This window comes from Mustela lutreola, chromosome 7 (assembly GCF_030435805.1).
Source record: "Mustela lutreola isolate mMusLut2 chromosome 7, mMusLut2.pri, whole genome shotgun sequence".
NCBI classification, from domain to species: domain Eukaryota; kingdom Metazoa; phylum Chordata; class Mammalia; order Carnivora; family Mustelidae; genus Mustela; species Mustela lutreola.
In genome coordinates, this window is record NC_081296.1 from 143220121 (window position 1) to 143243188 (window position 23068).

At 36.8% G+C, this 23068-nt stretch overlaps 1 protein-coding gene across 4 annotated transcripts in view; it reads left to right on the forward strand.

The window, feature by feature from the left end:
* PPP4R4 (protein phosphatase 4 regulatory subunit 4) overlaps positions 1 to 23068 on the forward strand; it is a 103299-nt gene that overhangs the window by 75131 nt on the left and 5100 nt on the right. For 3 of the 4 annotated variants that reach the window (XM_059182995.1, XM_059182998.1, XM_059182999.1), the window contains 9 exons: positions 3544 to 3649; positions 5522 to 5669; positions 8776 to 8920; positions 11223 to 11264; positions 11360 to 11434; positions 17116 to 17185; positions 17621 to 17707; positions 18003 to 18096; positions 19558 to 19628. In XM_059182995.1, coding sequence (XP_059038978.1) covers positions 3544 to 3649; positions 5522 to 5669; positions 8776 to 8920; positions 11223 to 11264; positions 11360 to 11434; positions 17116 to 17185; positions 17621 to 17707; positions 18003 to 18096; positions 19558 to 19628 — 838 coding nt within the window. The remainder of the gene's footprint in view (positions 1 to 3543; positions 3650 to 5521; positions 5670 to 8775; positions 8921 to 11222; positions 11265 to 11359; positions 11435 to 17115; positions 17186 to 17620; positions 17708 to 18002; positions 18097 to 19557; positions 19629 to 23068) is intronic. The other variant, XM_059182996.1, reaches the window with a different exon arrangement.

The window sequence follows — 23068 nt, forward strand, 5'->3', positions numbered from 1 at the left end:
AGACGGACTCCTGCTCTTAAGGGAGCTTTTGTTCTAAAGGCTGGTGACAGGATACATAACCCCACAGGAGGAGTGAATATATTCACAGATGCCAATAGGTGCTGTGACGTTTGATCTTAATTGTTTATCTCAGCCCGATGATTTAGTAGGCATGCTGTGTTTACAAAGCTAAGAACACATAGTTATTCTGTATTTTTAATTTCACTTCTCAAGAAAGAGAAATGATTTATCACAAAAATGTGAACAAAGTACCTGTAAGCCTAAGAGATTTGTTTTACTGGTTTTTTTTACAAGGCAATAATTCCCCAGTTAAAAGCAGATACATGATTATTATAGCATATTTCCCATGATCAAAGGGATACATTATTCTGCTTCAGTATTCTCTGGAGAAAAGATTTATATTTTTAATTCCATACCTGATGATCATAATACCCATTCATTCATTCAGCAAAATTTATTGAGTGCTTACTACGTGCCAAGCAATGTATTCTGGGTACCAGGATACAACAGTAAACAAAGAGACAAAGGACATCCTATCACGCAGCCTGAGATGCTATTGGGAGACCGGCTGTCATCGAGCAACATACGTACATAATATGTCAGGGTTGAAAAGTACAGTGAGGAACAGCAAAGCCAGGTAGAGGGTGAGGAGAGTGACAGAGGGGAGTGGGGTGCTGTCGTGGAGACAGGGGCCAGGGAAAACCCTCTCTGATCAAGTACGCTTCATGCAGAGGCTTGAACAAAGGAAAGGAGTTACCATGTGATGAAGGACAAGGGCAAAGGGAGTGGGGTGGTTGTGTGAGGCGCCAGGAAGCTGGGGTGGCGAGCGTTGGGGAGTAGGGTGCCTGGCGGCACACTTTGAGGACCGGGATGTGGGGTCTAGCTTGTGGTCTCAGAAACAAGGAAAATCTTCGGAAAGTTTTGAGGAATGATATTAACTCCTTTTTTCTGCGTTTGTTGTGAAAAAAATTTAAAGATACAGATAGGCAGAAAAGCCTATGATGAACCCTCCTCATTTTGTTAACATTTTGCCGTATTCGTGTTTCTATTTCATTGTGCTGAAGAATTTTAAATTACAGATATCATTATATTTTATCTCTAAACATTTCAATGGTCATGTCTAAGAGAGGACATCCGCCTGTATAATCACAATAGAATCATTGCATTTTACAAAACGAATGGTTATTCTTCAGTGTAAGTTCATATCCATGGAGATGACATTGTTCCCGGCCATATTTTATATGATTCTATATTCCATATAGGATCCAGTTAGGATTTTTACGTTGCCTTTGGCTGTTACTACTCTTAATTGTCTTTTAATTCAGGACAGACTCCCTTTTCTCCCTTTCCCCACTTTTTCACGACCTCGAATTGTGGAAGAGACTTCGTCATCCTGTAGAATATTCCTGTTCTGTATCTGTCACACTGCTGCCTCGTGGTGCTAGCTTGTTCACCTACTCTCAGTATTTCCTGTAAGCAGAAAATTAGATCTAAGGGCTTGCTGAGTTTTAGGTTTAAACATTTTTGCCAAGCGTAGTTCATAAATGCTCTTTGTATTTTATCTCGCGTCATTTCGCATGATCTTGGGAACAGAGGACACGTGTTCCTCTGTAAGTGAGCTTGGAGTGCTTGTCTAGGTGGTCAGCTCTCTTAGCCCACGGCAGAATTATGACTTCTCCCTTGCAAGGGCACTGTCATTGCAAGCTGACCCTTGGAACCCTCTGGACACAAGTTTCTCATCAACCTCACACCCATTAGGGTTGGCATCCGCTGATGACCCTTCCTGAATCCATTTTCATTAGAACTTGCAGAAGAGTGATTTTTAAAAATTCTGTCCCTTCTACATTTTGCATGCATTCTTCTATGAAGAGATGCTTTACTTCATCCACATGGGTAATTTGATGATGCTGAAATCTGTTTCCTCATGTGATCCTTAGTTTTTTCCTCCCATGATCAATTTTCAGAGCTGGGAGTTGGTGCAGGAGCTACTTCCAGTGGAGATCACTGAGTTTTCCTTTGGTTTTGTTCTCTCTTTCAGGCTCATTCTCTAATATTAAATATGTTTTTTTTTTTTAAGAATTTATTTATTTATTTGACAGAGAGAGAGATCACAAGTAGGCAGAGAGGCAGGCAGAGAGTGAGAGGAGGAAGCAGGCTCCCCACTGAGCAGAGAGCCCAATGCAGGACTCCATCCCAGGACCCTGGGATCATGACCTGAGCCGAAGGCAGTGGCTTAATCCACTGAGCCACCCAGGCACCCCATTAAATACGGTTTTAATCAACTGTAGTCATTCTTAGTGTGCTCCAGTTTTCACAACTTACTCAGGCTACGCCTTAGGTGTTTTTGATACATTTATCTTTGATTTCTGGCCCAAAAGATAACTTATGTTATACTTGGAGGTACAAAATATACATATTTTCTTATGACTAAAGTATTTATGCGTTCAAAATTCCACTAGTATACACAGAATGAAAGAAAAGAGTGACATGTTTTTATTTAATTCATTTACCTAAAATTCATCTTTTTAAAATTCTAGTGATACTTCTATTTATGTACATTTCTTCAACTTTCTGTTCTAATTCATAATGAATATTCTCCTTTTACATTTAACACATTAAAAACACCACACAATAGTGTATAAAACATGAGAGGAGGTAGCAGGCATCACACTCCCAGCAATGTAAAGTTTTATTTTACTCGAATTCCCAGGATCCCCATTATAATACCTGCATCTTCAAGAATTAAATATTACAGTATTTCTATGTAAGCCAAGATGGTGAATGTGAATTTTATACTGGACATAGTATATCTGCTTGAGAGATTTTTCTCTAATACATAATTTGAACCTAAACCCTGTAAAGATAGATGATTGAGTTCACTTAAATTAACCAGTTGTACCCAGTGGTGTGACAGAAATTCAAAAGACAAAGGAATACAGAACACTAGTAAGAGTTACTGACATGGTGTCCTTTGGATTCTAAGCTTTATCTGTGGGATAGACCAGGGATCTCAGTGAATGACACTGAGGCTGAAGAGACAGAAGCCAGAAGGACTGAAAAGCACAGCTGGTCACGGGGTCTCTAGATTTCTGTTTTGGTGATGTAACTGATACAGGGCATGTTCTTGTAAATATTCATTGAGTAAATCCTCTTCATTCATTGAGTAAATGAATATTTACTCAATGAATATTTGCAAGAACATGCAATACCTAACACAAGGCTGGGGAAAGGCTAAGAGAATGGCTGGGGAGTTGTATTTGGGGAGAATCTCTTGAAAGCTGAAGTAGCCCAGAAAGAAAGTTAAATATAAATCAGATCTGGATGACTTGGAAATGACTGTGCCAAACTGCATTAACTTTGTAATGTGGTACTTTAGCTGATTTGCCTGAGTGATATTAACATGAAATTATGAAGAAACTTTCCACAGTGATTTGAGAGGCAGCCATCACTGCCCTTGCTTTTAGCCAAAACTGGAAATTGATTTGTGAAGCAAAATTATGCTGTTTGATTGGTTTAATTGTTTTTCTTTCCTATTTCTTCAAGAATGTCTTACCTGTCCAAAAGGCAGCTTCACGGACTCTGTGCGTTTTTCTACGTTATAATCGTAAACAAGAACAGAGACATGAGGTTATTCAAAAATTAATTGAACGTAAGTAATCATTGCCTCTCATTTTGAAAAACAGAAAGTAAACTGACCTTAGTTAGCTCTGTCTGGCTTTATCATTTTGCCATGAATAGTTAGGCTGATATTGGTAAATATCCAGAGTGTGTTTGTGTTTGAGTTTTGTAGGTTAATTTTTTTTTTTGGTTTTAGAATTCTGTGTGACAGGATCAGTCTTTGATGAATGAAGTAATAATTAGTCTGGGCCTACTTTAGTGAGTTTCTACACTTGAGAAGTTAAAATAATTAATTAACTAATAATTTAAATATTACTAAAATTAATATCAAAATTTTATTTAATTAGTTTAATTAAAATTATTTAAATTTATTAAATAATTATTAATTATTAAAAATAATTAAAATAATTATTTTGAGAGTCTCATTTCTACCCTGATAAATAGCATTTGGAACTAAAATATGAGTAGAATATCCATGAATGTAGTAATTTATTTTATGTTTTTATTTTAAATATTAACAGAATGAAGGGGATTTTCGTTTGTTTCCTTGAGCAGAGTTGATAGTACCTATAAATATGTATCTGGTAAGCTTAGGTGGTTTATAATGTCTTCAAAGATTAAGTCAATTAACAAATGCAAATTTATTTTAATTTCCTAAGGGCTAAAATCAAGATATAAACCTCTAGTTGATCTGTTAATTCTAGAAATAGTGGCACACGCATATATATCCTTTTTAATTACTGTGTACTTGCTTTGACATAATGTCTTAATGCTTTTCTTAAACTCTGTTATCCAGCATAGGTGAGTAATGGGATTTTCTGGTTACTGAAGTTTACTTTTTTAAGTGTGGATCACCACTTTTCCAAAAAATTAGAGTATATAAAATTCCATTTAAGAAAAATTATGCTCAGTATACTTTTTTTAAACATTTTGTAGTTATTTATTTGATAGAGATCACAAGTAGGCAGAGAGGCAGGCGGGGGGGAGGGGGAAGCAGGCTCCTCGCTGAGCAGAGAGCCTGAGGCGGGGCTCGATCCAGGACCCTGATATCATGACCTGAGCCGAAGGCAGAGGCTTTAACCCACTGAGCCACCCAGGTGCCCCCATGCTCAGTATACTTTAATCTTTCCCTTTTTTTACTGTTTTAATTTAATTTTCATTTCTCAGTGGTAGGACCTCACAATTAGAATCAATTTTTTTTTTTTTTTTTTTTTTTTTTAATTTTTTTATTTTTATAAACATATATTTTTATCCCCAGGGGTACAGGTCTGTGAATCAATTTTATTTTGTAAGGACATTCTGTTTGGTTTTAAATCTTAAGAATTTTGCTTTTGAACATATGTATGATAAGAGAGAAAATAATTCTTTCATGTTCACCTGAATTATTGTCAGTAATCCAGTGTTTACATATGACTTTAACCACTTCATAGGATTCTTATGGAAATGAGACCGAGAAAGCAGTTGATTTGATTGATCAAATATAACTTCAAAGTTTGAAATTACACAAACTTGCATTTGAATTACAATCCTGCACCTACCAGCTTTGTGACTTTAACCTCTGAAAATCTCCTCTCAGTTGGATAAATCTATGCTTATCCTATTGGATTGCTTTTCAGGATTAAATGTGATAATACATGTGAAGTATTCAGCACATAATGGGTGATCAAAAATAGTATATATATTCAATACTTAAAAATGACCTTTTTTCTGGTTTTTAAGATGTCCTTATTTTGGGAATCTACTAATCTGGAGTGTATAATAGGATTTTTTTCTCTTCTTCTATTTTCTAAAGAAATTGTGGATACAAAGAAGCTTGTCATGGATTTTGTGTGTTTGATTTTGTCACGTAGAATTTCGTGTAGGAAAAAATCAAACTTCTCTTCTTTGTTACTGTTGTTTCTAGAACTGGGCCAAGGAAAAAGTTGTTGGAACAGACTTCGATTTTTGGATACCTGTGAATTTATCATAGAAATCTTCTCCAAATCGTTTTTCTGTAAATATTTCTTTCTACCTGCTATTGAACTGACACATGATCCTGTGGCAAATGTGAGGTATGGTACCAGTCCAAGGAAATACTTGAAAAAATTGTACTTTTAAATTTATCTACTATAATATATCTACTTATGTACTTTAACAAACTTGCAAATTCTTTATCATAGTCAATTGAAAAAAATACTTACTCTGAAATTCCTAGTAATCCTAATTGATGAGCCTCAGTAGGACTTGGAAGCATAATCTTTTTTTCACAGTGTCCCAGGTCTTCTGTTTATTGGGTCGAGAGGGCAGGAGTCAAAGCCAGACTGGCAGGCTTCTCCTGCCACTTGGATAGACATATTGGCATCAGGAGAAGGTTGAGTAGCTCTTCTTAATTTATGGATCTTCTAAGACTAAAGAAAAAACAACTCAAAGTTGGCTTGGTGAAGTTCTGTCCATTTTTAGGGGCAATCAAACAATTAGTTTTTGTTTTCTATTTTAGTGTAAGAAAATACAGAAAATGCCACTGCATTGGCTGCAGTATTTTGTGCATCTTTTTTTTTTTTTTTTTTTGTGCATCTTATCTGTGTTAAATCTCTAATGAGTCCAACTACGGTGTTAACATTTTGCAAAGTAAAGTTGGGACTCTAGTAAAGCAGCCCCTGGGGTGATGAATTATCAATTACCAAGCAGTCGACAAAAATTATTTGAAAGGAAATGACATCATCTCTACTCAGGTGAATATGACTTAAAAGCATAGCATTAATCTCAAGAGAAAGCAACCTGCCAATTCAAAAACCAAATGAAGATTAATTGAACATGGCTCCGTGAATGTTGATTGGTTTTGGGGGGTAAGAGATCATTGCATAGCAGTTTGTCTGTTTCCACTCTTCTGCACAGGCAGCTGCCAGCCCGACAAATGGGTCCAGGAACACCATATCCTAACTGGATTTTAGATATAGAAGCATTTGTCCAACTCTATAGAGATGTGTAGATAGAAGGAAAGCCATCACTGGCAGAGCGGCCCGATCATGCCGTTAGGAAGAGGGCTTCTAGAAGCCACACCGCCTGAGCTGATTTCCAGCTTCATTCTAGTTGTGTGTCTCTGGGCAAGTTACAGAATCTCTCTGTGCACCGATTTCCTTAGTTACCCTATGCATAGGGTGTTTTGATGGATAAACACCTGAGATAATGTACATAAAGAATTTAGATTACAGGAAAGATGTGATACCTAATCTTAAAATCTTTATCATCTCATGGGCCCAGGGTTCTCACAGAGATAATCACCCCTGTGGCTTCTGTACCTTCTGCTGAATATAGTAGGTTTTCCAGACTTGCCTTGAGTTATGAAGAATGAAGTATGCATAGTCTTTTGTTTTTGTTTTTCCATAAGTGAATGTTTAAAATTTGAATTCATTGAGTCTAGCCAGTATGGAGGCTGGAAAGACTACCGGCATTCAGAGGAGTCTTCCTCTCGGCCAGAAATGCAAAAAATTCTCTTTGGGGCAACTGGGGCCTCTTAATTTGGAGAAAGCATCACCAGAATCCGTGGTGAGCTCTGAATGAGTTTGAGACCATTTTTGCTCCAGACGGAGCTGAAAATTTTGCAGGAAGGGCCTCTTTCACCTTTTTGTTTGACTAAAAAGCAAATCTTACTGTGTATGAAGAATCCTTCACTGTAAGCTTAGCTGACAGCACGTCCTGGAGACTCTAGGAATTGGACTTGATTGTCTCGGGTTTGGCATAGGAGTAAAAAAAAAAAAAAAAAAAATACCTGGAGAGCAATCAGAAGAACGAATGAATACAGCAGCCAAAACATAGATGCCGCTCAGCATCTCTCTCTAAGACCAGCCCTGGCAGAGCGGTAGAGTAGTAGCTTAGCAAAGCAGAGCATTTTCTGCACTGGCTCTTCGGTCCCTCCCTGGCATTCCCCTCTCCCCTCTCTGGCATTCTTCAGTCTCTGTGTTGCTTCCTTATGCATGTGGTGTAGACTGGGATGGTGCCTAGACTCTGTCCTTTTTCCTTTTCTTCTCAAAGTGCACATACGGCCTCAGCGATCCATTCAGTCTCATGGCTTGCTGTCATCTGTGTGCTGGAGGTTCCTGATGCTCCGTCTCCAGCATGGACGTCCATCCTGGCCGGGAGCCACGTTGAGCTAGCTGCCCACTGAGCATTTCCATGGCGAGTTCCACAAGCACCTCAGACTCAGTCTGCCCCAAAGTAAATCCCCGTCTCCTGCACTCACACCCGCCCTTGCTCCTTCTGCAGTGGTCTCCATCCAAGCAAACGACCACTGTGTCTTGCTGCCAGCTCAGGTCAAAGCCTAACCTCCTTTCTGCCACCCTACCTGCAGTCCCTCAGCACGTCCTGCTGCTTGCAGATGCGCGGAGTCCAACCACGTCTCGCCGCCTGACTGCTACCACTCCAGTTCAGGCGGCCACCATCCCCTGCCCGAGTTACCGCTAGAGCCTTCCTGTTGTTTCCCTGCGTTGCTGGCCACCTACCTTCTCCTCTCACTCAGCCTGGTAGTGGGCTGGAAGATCACTTCACTCCTCTGTGCGAAATTCTCTGTGGCTTCTTGTGGTGCTCGAAGGAAAAGCCAGGCTCCGTGCAGTGGCCCACAGGGTCCTGAACCAGCTGGCCTCCTCTTGCCAGTTTGGGCCAACTTGGGGTGACACCCAAGGCAAGCTCCCCCTCTCGGGCATTCATACAAACTGCAGGCCCCTGCCTGTAAAGCTCTCCAGATGTTCACATTACTCATTCCCTCATTTTCTTCGAGTCTCTGCTTGAACAATATCTTTTCAGTGAGACCGTCACTGAAACGTGTTTTAGAATTGTAATGCTCCTTCTCTGGTCCTCCCTCATCTTTCCCTGGTTTCTTTTTCTTCACAGCACTTAGCACTCTCCGATGGACATTTTACTTAATTCCTTATTCTTTTTTCCCTGCCCCATACTATAGTGTAAGCTCCATGAGAGCAGAGGATTTGTTGGTTTTATTCACTGTTGTATCTCCACACCCAGAATAATGCCTGCTTGACTCATCCAAGGCACTCCATAAACATGTGCTATGTGAGAAACAGACTGCCACGCTTTCCAGAGTTTGAACTTTATTTCAATTTCATGTTACTCCTATTCTTAGTTATTAAATGCGTTCAAAAGCAAGTACTATTTAATTTATTATAGAATGAAACTTTGCTGCTTGTTGCCCAAAGTGAAATCTACCCTGAAGATCCCTGCAGATAAGCACCTACTTCAGCAGTTAGAAATGTGTGTGCGGAAACTCCTCTGCCAAGAAAAAGATAAGGATGTCCTGGCTATTGTTAAAAGAGTAAGTATCACTCTTACCACCATGTCTGCATGTCTGCACGAAGAGAGTGTCCATTTTAGCTTCCCTGTTTTAGCTTGGCAGGATAGCAATATGTCAAAATACTTACATCGTTGCTCGAGTAGTATTAGTAACTGGCTGGGCTGATGTGTGCGGCAGCCGGTCACGTTCCTTCCAAAGGGAACTCAGACATTCAGCTTCTGTTACTAGTGATACACGTGCCATGAAAGAGAGCTTGGAACACGTGAGGTTCTTAGTAAGTACTGGTCCACCAAATGCTTCAGCCACCAGACTTGATTTATAAGGGATTATAATCCAGGAAAATTGTGTTGGTAAAATTGGAAAATTCACACTTCATGGAAATTTAGCCCTGAGAGGGCCCTCATGATCTGTTTGATCTCTAGGTCTAGAGATAGTAGACGTCTGCTTGAGATTATATTAGCAAGTGGCAGAACTGGGGCCGGAATAGAGATCTCTTACCCTGAGGGCATTCCTTTTTCAGTAATGTATCATCATGTCTTATGGGTTTTTGGTTGCTTTGTTTTAGCATGGGATCTCAGAAGAATTGCTGGGGGATGTTAGAACCTAAAACAGTAAAAATCTGGGTTGGTGAAGACAAACCTGAAAATATTTTATAGTCTTCAAAAACTTTTTGCTGAATATGTAACTAATATTATTATAAGATTAAATCAAATTAAAGTGGTTATTTTTATGAATCTGAACATGAACTTCAGCTTTCTGATTTGTACTGGGAAGAATTAATTTATTAATGTCTTTAACTTAGCATCGATGATGAGAAAAAAGAGGATCTTTTGATTTTTTTCTTTTGTTTCTAGAGATCATTGCCAGATGTCACACGAGAAACTTCTTAATAAAATGATTTGATGACTTAGTATTAGTGTACTCTTTGTTTTACAGAAACGTGAATTCCTCTTTTATCAATCAAACTAACCAGAAACACCCAGAGTCTGATAAATGTTTATATATATATGTAAATAAAATACATTACATGTATTTGTTTACATCAGGTATTTCTGTCCTTACCATTTAATAATATTTAATAACCATTTAATAACAAAACTTTGCTTTTAATAACAAAATTTAGGCAATAGAGTTAAATTTCAAAATAATAAACATAAGAGGGTGAGTTACTTGTCTGAAAGAATTTATTAACTTTATTAATTTTATTAACTAAAATTAAACAAAATTTAATAAATAAGATAAAATAAATTTTAATAAAATTAACTATTAATTTTATTAATTTCATTAACTTTATGAATTTATTAAAAGATAATACAAACTAACCCTGTAGGTAGGCACAAAAATGATAAAATCAGTGGATTATTAATCTACAATGGGTTATTTTGGACTAGAGCTCCTTAGGAATATGTCACATGAGGAAGTCAATCAATCCCATGAAAATTCTATAGAATAATGTTTATCAAACTGAAATCTTCGCATGGGAACCTCTGAGGAAGCCATACAAAGCTTTGGGATAAAAATGGTACGCCTTTATGCTAGTCAGCTTTTTAAGATGAGAAGTAATTGTATTTAAAGGGGACATTTCCTGGAATAAATTGTGATATTTTCACAAATTGCAGGATAAAAATAATTCTTCATATAAATATTACATTTGCAATGGCTAGCTTTGGGTGTAGGACTCTATAAATGTACTTTATTTGAGCTGTCAGAGTTACTCTTGGAGAGCAGTATTGTTCCTCTATCAGAGTCAGAATCCTCAGTTAGCTGGATCATTGTTTGATTGGAACAGTTTGTTTCAGACTAATGTGTTCTGAAGGAGAAATACCAAATCAAGAAATACTTTTAGGGCAAAGTCTTTGTTAATGGCTACAATGTCATAATGGTCAAAAGTTTCTGCAGGAAGGAACTAAGGATTTAAAGCCAAATGAGAGTTTGCTTCATATATAGTTAGTTAAAACTTCTTAAAAAAACTCAAAAATTATCTTGTGTTTCTGAAAACTCAGAGAAGTGGCCCTGGGAGTTATTAGAAGTTTGTTAGTTTGCGTGTGTTTAGTGTGTTCACAGTGGACTTGTGTGTTCACCTGGAGACTTGCTCTTCTTAAGGTCAAAGTCTTTTACAAGTCTAAACGGGTCCTGGCTTTCGGAGGCTGGTTAAAAATACAGCGTAAAATTGGGAAGAACTTAAGAGATTTTCTAATTAAGCCTCCCGCAGAGTAGAGAAGTCTCCTCTTCGAACTTCCCTCTGGAAGAGGAGTATTTTTGAGAAATGATTGGTTGATTTAATTTAATTCCTGCTGAATAATTTTTACCACTTCGCTTACAGACCGTGTTAGAGCTGGACAGAATGGAAATGTCCATGGATGCGGTAAGCACACACCTTATCTTATGCTGAAAGAATATTTGAAAATCGGCAGAAACTCACATAATGTCTCATAATTTCATTTTAAACTTTAAACTTAGTTTCAGAAAAAGTTTTATGAAAAAGATTTGTTGGATCAAGAGAAAGAAAGAGAAGAACTACTTCTTATGGAAATGGTACGTTATTTTCACGTACACACACACACATTTTTCTGATCAGTATTAGCTGGGCTTTGTTATGAGTTACTTATTAGTATTTTCCTTCAGTTCACACTGCTGTTTTTCTTCCTAAATAACTAAAGAAGAGTCCTGACCCTTTGAAATCTCTTTTATGAACTAGAAGGAAAACTACATTTGAGAGCCCCTAAAATAAGCATATAATTCGCATACGATTAACTGTATATTTAAAGTGTTCATTTTGATGAATTTTAACTTATGAATAATCTATGAACCCATTACCTCAATCAAAATGCCATCCATTTCCATTCCTTCAGAAGTTTCCCCATGCCCTTTTGTAATCCATATCTTCTGCCCCAGTCCCCAAAGACCACTAATCTAGTTTCTGTCACAATAAATTAGCTTGCAACTAGAATTTGTATAAATTTATTCATATATAATATTTTCTGCTCATGCTTCTTTCCACTGTCATAATTGTTTTGACAGTCATCCATGCTGTTGTATATATCGAGAGTCGTTCCTCTTTATTTCTGAGTAGTAGCCCCTGTTACAGACACACCACAGTTTGCTTACCCACCCCTTAATAAGCACTTAGGTAACTTCTAGTTTGGGAATGTTAGAAATAAAGCTGCTGTGACCATTTATGAAGAAGTCTTTGGAGAGGTGTATATTTTCATTTTGGGGTGGGGGGAATACCCAGGAATGGAAGGGCTGGGTGATATGGTGGGGCATGCTTGACTTAAAAACAAGCAAAAACTGGGCCATTTGACGTGTCCATTGGCTATGGCGGAGGGCTTCAGTTACCCCGCCTCCTCTCAGCTTGATAGTGTGGGTACGTAGTCGTGTCTCATTGGACTTTCAAATTGCATATCCCTGATGCCTAATGATATTGAACACCTTTTTGTTTGTTTATGGGTCACCCTTATCTCTTATTTGATGAAATCTGTTTTCAGATTTTTATTAATTTTTTTGTTATGAAAATGGTTTTATTTATTTATTAGAGACAGAGAGATAGCAAGAGAGAGCGCACGAGCAGAGGAGAGAGGGAGAAGCAGGCTTCCCACTGAACAGATAGCCTGAGCCTGGGATCATGACCCAAGCCCAAGGCAGGACTGACCACAGACTGAACCACCCAGGGGTCTCTCTTTTTAGATTTTAAAGTGGGTGGTTTTTCTCCAATTTTTGGTATATAAGGGTTTTTATATACTCTGAATACTACTACTTTTTCAGATATCCATTTTATGAGTATTTTCTTGGAGTTTGTGACTTATCTTTCACTTAAGTGCCTTTTGAAGAGCACTTTTTAATTTTGATGATGTCTGACTCATCAGTATTTTCTCTTACTGTTTGTGCTTGTTTGTACAAGAGTCCTTTGTCTATCCCAAAATTACAAAGACTTTTTCCTATGTTTTCTTCTAGAAATTTTAGTTTTAGGTTTTACAGTTGGGTCTGTGATCCATTTCAAATAGTTTTATCTATTTTTTTCTATCTAAATATTCTATTATTCTAGCATCATTTGTTGAAAATTGTCTTATTGAATTGCTTTAGCACCTTTTAAAAAAATTGTCCATATATGTATGTGTTTATTTTTTGACTCCCAATTCTGTTCCACTGATTTGTATGTTTATCTTTTTGGCAATTCCAAACTGTCTTTTATCACTGTAACATTTTGGTAATTCTTGAAATCATGTCAGTTAAGTTTTTCAACTTTGTTCTTTTTAAAATTGCTTTGGCCAGTCTAGGCCTTTTCATTTTGATATAAAGTTTAGAACCAGTTGTACATTTACATAAAAATGTGCTGGAATTTTTATTAGGTTGTATGTTAATTAGGACTGATCCATAGATCAATTTAGGTAATTGCCATCTTAACAATGAATTTTCTAGTTCATGAACATTGTCTACCACTCCATTTATTTAATCTTCTTTACTTTTTTCTACATATTTTTCGTAGTGTTAAATATAGAATTTAGGAAGTATTTTTTTATATTTATTTCTAGGTATATTATGTTTTTGGAATTATTATAAATGGAATTATAATTTTTAATTTCACTTTCTAGAATTTTGTTGCTGCTGTCAATTACTGTTGATTTTTGTATCTTAGTCTTGTATTTGTTCTAGAGTTCTGAGATTTAATAAGATTTTCTATGTGAGCCATTACATCCTCTTTAAGTATAGCAAGATTATTTCTTCCTATTCAGTGTTTATGCCATTTATTTCTTATGTCTAGTTGCAAGATCTAGGACTTCCAGTATAATAAAAAACTTCCAGGGGCTCCTGGGTGGCTCAGTGTCTTAAGCCTCACCTTCAGCTCAGGTCATGATCCTAGGGTCTTGGGATTGAGTCCCCCATCAAACTCTCTGCTCAGCAGAGAGCCTGCCTCTCCCTCTCTCTCTGCCTGCCTCTCTGCCTACTTGTGCTTTCTCTCTCTCTGTGTCAAATAAATAAATAAATAAATAAAAATCTTGTCATTTTACTGATTATAAGGGGAAAGGGCTCAATTTTTCACCATTAAATATGTTACTACAAAGAAGTTTTATGTGGGTGCCCTTTATCAAATTGCGAGAATTCCCTCCTATTCCTAGTCTGCTGAGGGTTTTTATGAATGATTATTGAATTTTGTCAAATGCTCTTTCTGCATATTTAGAAATGATATTTATGTTTTCTACTTCATCCTGTTAAAACATTGAATTACATTGATTTTTTTCAATGCTTAAATCTTATATTTTAGGCATAAACTCTAGCTGGTGATGATATTTTATCCTTTTCTCTTTTGCTGGATTCTTGGCAAATTTTTAATATTCATCTATATTCATAGTGAAATTGGTCTATAATTTGCTTTTTTGTCATTTTTGGAGTCTTTAAAATTTGGTATTAGAGTTACTCTGGCCTTATAAAATGAAATGTGTAGTATTACCACTCCCTCTATTTTCTGATGGAGTTTGTATAATATTGGTCTTATTTTTTCCTTGAGCGTTTGATAGAATTCACTAGTGAAACAGTCAAGGTCCAAAGTGCCCATTTTAGAATGGATTTTAATAATTGATTCAACTACTTTTTAATAGATATAAAACTGTTCAGATTTTCTATTTCTTCTTTTATAAATTTGTTAAGTTGCTTCCTACCCAAAATTCTCTATGTAATCTAAGCTGTCAAATTTGTTACTATAAAGTTTATACTCTTATATTCTTCTAATGTACATCAGATCCATGGTGATAAAACCCCTGTTTCATTCTTATCTTAGTGGCTGGTGTTCTTTCTCTCTCCCCTTTTTTTCTTTCTCTCTCTGTTCCAGAATTGTTCTTAGTGGTTTTTCTAGAGGTTACAATATACTTAACCTTTCAAAGTCTACCTATTATTAATGTTGTATCACTTCATTTAAAAATGACGCAGATCTTTTCTACCCTTTCTTTATGTTAAAAGTTTTATGTGAATTATATCTGCATTGAAAACCCCACCAATCGTCTCATGACAACTGATTCAAAACTTTGCTCTAAGTTGTAAGATATGTACCTTTGAAGAATTTAAGAGAGTGAACTTCTGTGTTTCTTATTTTTACCATTTCTAATACTCTTATTCATTGCTTAGGATCCAAACTTCCCTCTGTTTTCTTTTTTCCCCCTTCAGCCTGGAGAACTGTCTTTAGTTGTTCTTGGGGTATAGTATTTTCTGACATATTTTCTTAGTTTTTCCCTAATCTGAAATACAGTATTATCTGCCTTTATCCCTGAAGGATATTTTCAGAGAATTCTGGTTTGACAGCCTTTCTCTTACTGTACTTTGTAATTGTGTTCTGGTCTCCAGAACATCTGATAAAATATTAGCTTTCATTTGAATTATCGTTCTGTGTGTAATGTTGCTTTACTCTGGCTACTTTGAAGATTTTTTTCTTTTGTTCTTGTTTTTAGCTTTTGATGTGTGTAGGCATAATTGGCTTCAAATTTATCTGTTTTTGGATTTGCTTAGCTTCCTGAATCTGTAAACGAGTATTATTTCCCAAATTTGGGAAGGTTTGAGCCATTATTTATTTAAATTTGTGTCACTCTTCAGGATGCTTGGGTGGCTCAGTTGACTGAGCATCCAACTCTTGATTTCAGTCATAATTTTAGCGTTGTGAGACTGAGGCCTGCATCCGGCTCCAGGTGCAGTGGGGAGTCGGCTTGAAGAGTTTCTCCCTTTGCCCCTCCCCCTACTTGCACACGCATGTGTGCACATGCTCTCTCTTTAAAATAAATAAATCATTTAAAAAATAAATATGTGTTCACTCTTCTACTTCTGGGTCTTCGATTACACATGTAAAATCTTTTGATATTGCCCATAGGTCTGTGAGGGGTTTTTTTCCCCCTTAAACTTTGTTAACTCAGAGTGAATAATTTCTATTGATCTGTCTTCAATGTCAGTGACTCTTACCTATCCTCCCCATTTCAGCCTCTGGGCTTATCCATTGTTTTTATTCCCACTGTGTATTTTTTGGTTCTCAAATTCCCATTTATTTCTTCTTTATATGTTCTGTGTCTCTGTGAAGAATTGTACTGTGAGATTAAACACTTAAGTGGAAATCTTTTGAAAAGCAATCACATTGCTTTAGGAGTCTTCTGAGACAAAGATTGAAGTTCAGGATAAAGGTTATAGAGCATAAGCAGGCTCTAAAAATGTTTAGGACTCAATGACCTAAACCCAAGACAAAAATCAGGTGATAGAAAGAGACCCGGAGATGATACTGGTATTAGAGTTAGCAGACAAGGACTTTAAGACATCATGGTCAAGATAATAGAGGGAAAAGTAGACAAAATAGATAAAACTACTTGTGAGTCCACTTAACGACATTTTGTTTTTCAGTTTTACATGTTTTATTTTCAGTGTTAGAGATTCCATGTGGTTCTTTTTGTATGCAGACCAATGGAATTTTTTTTTAATCTGTTGTCTATTTTCTCCCTGTTTTTCTTTATATGTGTCACATGTAGTGTTTTTTTGTTTGTTTTGTTTTTAAATTTTAAGTAAGCTCTGCAAGCTCTGTGGGGCTTGAACTCGTGATCAAGAGTTGTATGCTTTATTGACTGAGCCGGGCAGGCACCCTGAGAGTAGTGTTTTATATGTGTCAGTTAAGCTAAGTTTGCCCAGAACTTGGTATATTTATTGATTTTCTTGCCTACTTGTTCTGTTCGTTGGGATAAAGGACTCCTTTGACTTCTGGTAACATTTTGTTTCTGGATCTGGAAGCTGGTTTTATAGGTGTGTTCATTTTAGGAAAATTCATTGAGCTATGTACTTTATGTATGTTGTACTTCAATGAAACATTTAAAAATATCCAAAAGGCCATTTCTTTTTCTCTCAGTCCTTTCAAAGAAAAACGTTACTAAAATATGACTAATATTTTGCTGGTGAGAATTAGCAGATGTCTTCTAGGATATAAAAGCTCATGACAACAATGACACTACACTCATTGTTTTAGCCTGACAGATGCCCGAGAGCCTTACTATCTATAAGTCTGTAGATAGTGAAAGAACAAGGTTCTGAAAGAACCTTGACTTCTTTTGACAGTCATTTGGAGAAAATAATTCTTTCTCAAGGCATTTTTGCAAACTGTATTTGCATCTGTAAAGCTTAGAATAATTTCTCATTAGAAGAGTTTTCTGAATCGATTTGTGCTTCCCTTTAATGCTAACATACTGTTTTCATAATAGGAACAATTAGAGAAAGAGAAACAACAGAATGATGGGAGGCCCATGAGTGATAAAACCTTTGAAAAGAAACGTAAGTGGTTTTCTTGTGTCTTCACCGCTAAGGCATACAGTTAATGTTGCATCCTGCCACTCTGAAAGCTCATGCTGATTTTCGGATTTGATGTGGGAAATTGCTTTTCTTTCTTTCATTTTCTAAAAGTTGTTTTTAAAAATTGGCTGCTTTGTTTGGTACCGACGTAGGAATACATGAATAAATTGTACGAGTCAGTGTGGACCTTCGGATTCTTCAAAGGAAAACTTAAAGTCTGATAACAGCAATAAGATTGTGAGATTGGTCACTGATAGCTAAGTTTGAAATATGTAGATATATAAAGTAAGAACCGTTTGGGAAAGAGCATGCTGCTTAGCTAGGGACAGTGACTCATGTTCTCCGTGTTGTCTTTTGTGTTTATGGAGACTAGGAGCTCAGAGGAAATGACAAAATTTAAAACAGAATTTGTTTTAGGTAGAGACACGAAGACACCAACAACTCTGCCCAAGAACATCCCTATTTCTGTTCCTGGACCTTCTGGAACAAGCACCCCATCAACAAGTAAGAAGCAACTTCTTTTTATGTCTCCTGTCTCCCTTTTCTAAAAATTAATTACAGGGAAAGTCACGTCATGAGATGAAATTCTAAAATGCCTTTTACCTCTTATCATTCATTATTTTGTGAGTCCTTGATGGGCAGTAGGGGTAGGGGATACTCCAGTTAGCTCAGACTAAGGAAAGGAAGCTGGACATATTTGTGCCTAATGAAAGTGCGGTAGGGGGTTGGCGAGGGGATGGGGTTGGAGCAGCTGAAGATGCGCTGAGCAGCTGCATTTTCCTTCTGCTTATTATTCCAGGCAAAGAAGTCAAGAAATCCAAGCTGATTCGAAGCCAGTCTTTTAATAATCAAGCTTTTCATGCAAAGTATGGCAACTTAGACAAGTGTCCTAGGTATGATCTCTCAGCTTTTCATGTTTTTACTCAACTTTTATAGTTATACTTCTTTATTTATGTGAAATATTTACATTGTATAAAATCAGGATTAATTTGGGGTTTTGTATAGGTCAGTAAATTGGAAGTTTTCTTCTGTAAGATTCTCTATGAGAAAAACTATAGTCTACTCATTTGTGTAAGAGTAGATATTGTGGGGACGCCTGGGTGGCTCAGTTGGTTAGCTGACTTCAGTTCAGGACATGATCCAGGGTTCTGGGATCGAATCCCACATTGGGCTCCTTGCTCAGTGGGGAGCCTGCTTCTCTCCCTGCCACTCTCCTGCTTGTGCTCTCTCTCTCTCTGACAAACAAATAAAATCTTAAAAAAAAAAAAAAAAGAATGGATATTGTGGCATCCTAGAAAAATTATCACCGTGGTGCTATATGGTGACATCACGGGATCCATGTACTGTTTTATGAGGGAGGTGGTACTCTATTTCATGTGCCACCCAACCGCTAAGTGGGTATGGACATGTCCCCTTCCCTTGGTGGATGTGGACATCCAGCCAAATGCTGTGGCTACTGTTTCTTTCTATGGAGAAGCCACTGGCATGTTTCTATGGCAAAGTGATCACAACAGTTCTTACAATAGATGAATGTCTGGTTTCCCCTTTGGCCCCACTGACTGAATTATGAACAGTTAAGGTTAGGAGAGAATCAGCATAACCTCAGTGACCTCAATTTGTTATAAGTGTTGTACATATATAACATAATAGCTGCATACCAATCAACAAAACTAATTTTAAGTAAACATAATTGTCTTTAAAAGTATTTATTGACAATGGGGCACCTGGGTGGCTCAGTGGGTTAAAGCCTCTGCCTTCGGCTCGGGTCATGATCCCAGGTCCTGGGATCGAGCCCCATATCGGGCTCTCTGCTCAGCAGGAGGCCTGCTTCCTCCTCTCTCTCTCTGCCTGCTTCTCTGTGATCTCTGTCAAATAAACAAATGGGATCTTAAAAAAAAAAAGCATAAGTATTTTTTTAAAAAGTATTTATTGACAAAAATAACATGGCACGAGAATATGTTTTTCTTTTGTTAAAGATAGCTTACTCTAGATTTTCAGCTATGTTTGTGGACATTCTCAGTAGACCTGTCTGGAGTTCCTAGTTAATAGGGTAATCGTGAGATGAGCAAAAGAGATTAGAACTAAACACAAGTTATTTCCAGTGAAACTTACCCATATTCTCTGTCTTAGCTAAGTATCAAGAGAACAACTTTAAGAAAATGCTTTTAAGTTAAAGACAAAGGAATTGTTGGGAGGCATGGGATGTAAACAATAAATGAGTACTCTAAGTAGCAAATGTGCGTCATCAGAAGTAGCAGAGAGCATTAAAAAAGATTAGAAAAGACCAAGTGCCTAATGGCTGGAGTGAAAGAAGCATATACTTGTATTTTAAACTAAATCACGTTCTTTTCTAGTAAAAGTTCTACAGCAGGATATACGCCTTCTGTCTCAGGGTTAGGGAAGACTTCTGTGATTTCACTGACTGGTAAGTAGAAATCTGAGCTCTTCCAAAAATTGCTACATGTAGTGAAATGTTACTTTCTTTAAATGACCTACTTCTTTATTTCTAGATACAGAGTTTTCCCTAACCTTACATCTTTAGCGAATGCCCAAATAATTAAACTTTTCCCTATCAACTGAAAAAATACTTGACTATGCCATATTGTTTTCACAGCCAAGAGTCAGCATTCAGTGCTTTTGAAAGAGAGAAAGGACAATGATAGGGTAGGTTTTTCCATAGGCCAAGGGCCTCCTGGGGTACAGATGAAAAGTTTTTGCCATAATTTTTAAGGAAGCTAAAAATAGTAGGGCTTCATGTGGATCATACGCAACCAAACATTTACAATATTATATATTTGAATGTTTATACCAGGGGTCAGCAAGCTTTTCTTGTAAAGGGCCAGATAGTAAATATTTTCAGCTTTTTTGGTCAAGTCGGTTCCTGTCACAATTATTCAACTCTGCTGTTGAGCAAAAAGCCATAGATAGTACAGAATGAATAGGTGTGGTTTTGCCCCAGTAACATTTTATTTACAAAAGCAGGCAGCAGGCAAGGCAAGATTTGGTTCACAGACTAATAGTTTGCTGACCTCTGGCTTATATAATAGAAAACAGAATTATACTATGAATAAGGGAAAATACATTGCTAAAAGTTGCTAGTGGCTCTAAGTCTATTTTTAAGTTTTTGCCTTAGAATATTGGCTAAAAATTAATAGTATTGATCTATGGTCAGTTTTTAGTGTAAAGAACAGCAAATCTATTTAAAGGTCTGGAATTCTTTTAAGTTTGGTCACATTTCCTTTTCAGGTTATGTTTTGAGTATTCGGTCTTCCTCTTACCTCTTACTGTGTTCTTACTCTCATGAAGAGTAGATACGTGCCCGTGGGCTGTTCTGTGAGCAGTATGTTTTCATTTGCCAGATCAGGAAGACCTTTCTAATATTAAAGCATCGACATTCACATGTTGTACACAAAGTGGTTCTACAAGATAGAATATGAATAGCTTAAGAAACCTGAACACATTTGATAATAGGAAGTTTTTGAACTAAAGTTCTCAACAATTCTTGAAGTGAGGACTATACATAATAAAACTATTGATTATTTTTATCATAGCAAATCAGTGAATTCTTTAGGACACACCAAGGGAACATTCAGGGTTGATGAACTTTATAATACAGAGTGTCTTTAAGAATTATAAATATACATGGAAAGTCAGTTTGAATTAGCTCAGCTTGGAGCTCAATGGAGCCGATGATTATTGCTATCCCTAAGTGGTTCTTCAGACTTGCATGGATCCAATCTGGCCTCTTAGAGATGACTTCAAAGGAGCACATTTATTCATGAACTTGTAACAATTCTTGCCAAGGAATTTCTTTGCTTAAGTTATTAAGAATGATTCAGAGTGTTTTTTGTTTTTTTTTACAAGTTTGAATGATGTGCACTGATTTCTTCAGTTTTTACTTTGCTAGTTCTTAAGTCATCTTGAGAGTCAGGAGTGTGTATGTGATCTACGGATCCTAAAACTTGACATCCAGAGTCTTAAATCATTTATTTTATAAGGGTAAATCTTTTATAAGGTTCAATATTAAAATATTCACAAAATATTCTGTCTTAAGGGCTCAATATTATTTGGGGGGAGAGGTAGTATTGTTGATTGGAACCTCTTCTAGTTTGTTATATAGTGCTTCATGAAGTACAGACTGAGGAAAAAGTCACACACAAGTACACATCTACAAAGAGAAAAAGGGAGCAAAACATCTCTTAACAAAAGTATGAGATATTCACATAGAGAAGAGATTATACTTACTTTGGGACTTAAAGCAGGCTCCAAGGTGTTTATGTCATTTGGGATGAAGCCCAAGTTATGCTGGGATTTCTGATGGGCAGAGAAGGGTGTGGAACAGTATCCTATTCAGAGTACCCGTCATAAAGAAGCAGCAGGAGGCCAGTTCAGCTGGAGCACGGAGTTGAGTGTGAAAGAGCCAGATAAATAAAGCTGAAATGAAAGGTCAGAGTTATCACTTGGAAGGTCAAATTGAGTAGTTTTTACTCAACATGAACCCATGGTTAACTGTTGGGCAACTTTTGCCTGTCATAGATTCCGACATTCATCCAAGGCTGTGTGGGGGAGAGAGAGAGAGAGAACAGCAGTAAGGATTCAGGGACACAGACTGCAACGTATCCGTTGTTAGTGGGTATGAAACTCCATGGAACCCTTTTGGAAACCAGTTTGGTAAAGTTCTTCAAGAATCCTAGTTTTAAGTTGTAGTCTTTGACTCAAGCAATCCTATTTCTAGTGACCTGTCATGAAACTAGGATAAAATACATTAAATGTCATAAAATATATCATAGTTTGAACCCTGGGTATGATGTAATGAAAATGGCACTTGACCTCCGTCATCATTCTTCAAACCTACAACTTAGTCTAATACTAAGAGGAGCATCCACTAAATTCTAATTGAGAGGCATCCTGGAAAACATTTGGCCAATACCTCTCAAAGCTGGTAAGGTCACCAAAAACAAGGAAAGGCTCAGGAGAGCTGACAAGCGAAGGTAATGTTGTATGCTGAATGAGATCCTGAGACAGAAGCAGACAGTAGGCAAAACCTAAGGAAATCTGAATGCACTATGGATTTTAGTTAATAGTAATATAATGTCCCATTACTGGTTCATTCCCTGTAATAAGTGTAGCATTCTAGAGTGAAGTGTTAGGAGAGGAAACTGAGTTAAGAGGGTGGTTGGAAATTATCTTCTAAATTTTTCCATAAATCTAAATTTTACAAAATAAAGTATTTTTAAAAATAACATTTTTAGTAACTTAAAAAACTGAGTCTTCAGGGATAAATTTTAACAAAATGTGTATTCTATATACACTAAAAAATTCAAAATATTGCTGAATGAAATTAAAGAAGAAATAGAGATATTATGTTCGTGAATGGAAAAACTTAACATTGTTATGATGTCAGTTCCTTTTAAATTGATCCAGAGATGGAATCCTCATCAAAATTCCAGTAGTCTTTCTGTAGAAATGTATAAGCTGATTCCAAAATCTAAATTGAAATGCACAGAACTGCGGATAGCCAAAACCATTTTGCAAAAGAAAACCAAATTTAGAGAGCTTGAACTGCTTGATTTCAACACTTGCTAGAAAGCTCCAGTAGTCAAGATGCAGTGTCTACACTGTCATGAATTTCCACAAAGGCTCCAACATGAATCAATAGTAATTGGTTAGTATTTTCAAAATATGATTCTGGAACAATTGGATATCCGCTTTTTTTTTTTTTTAAATTAGTTTCAGAGGTAGAATTTAGTGATTCCTCAGTTGCATACAATGCCCAGCGCTCGTTACATCCGGTGCCCTCCTTAATGCCGTCACCAGTGATCTCTTCTCCCTACCAGACTCCCCTTCAGCAACTCTCAGTTTGTT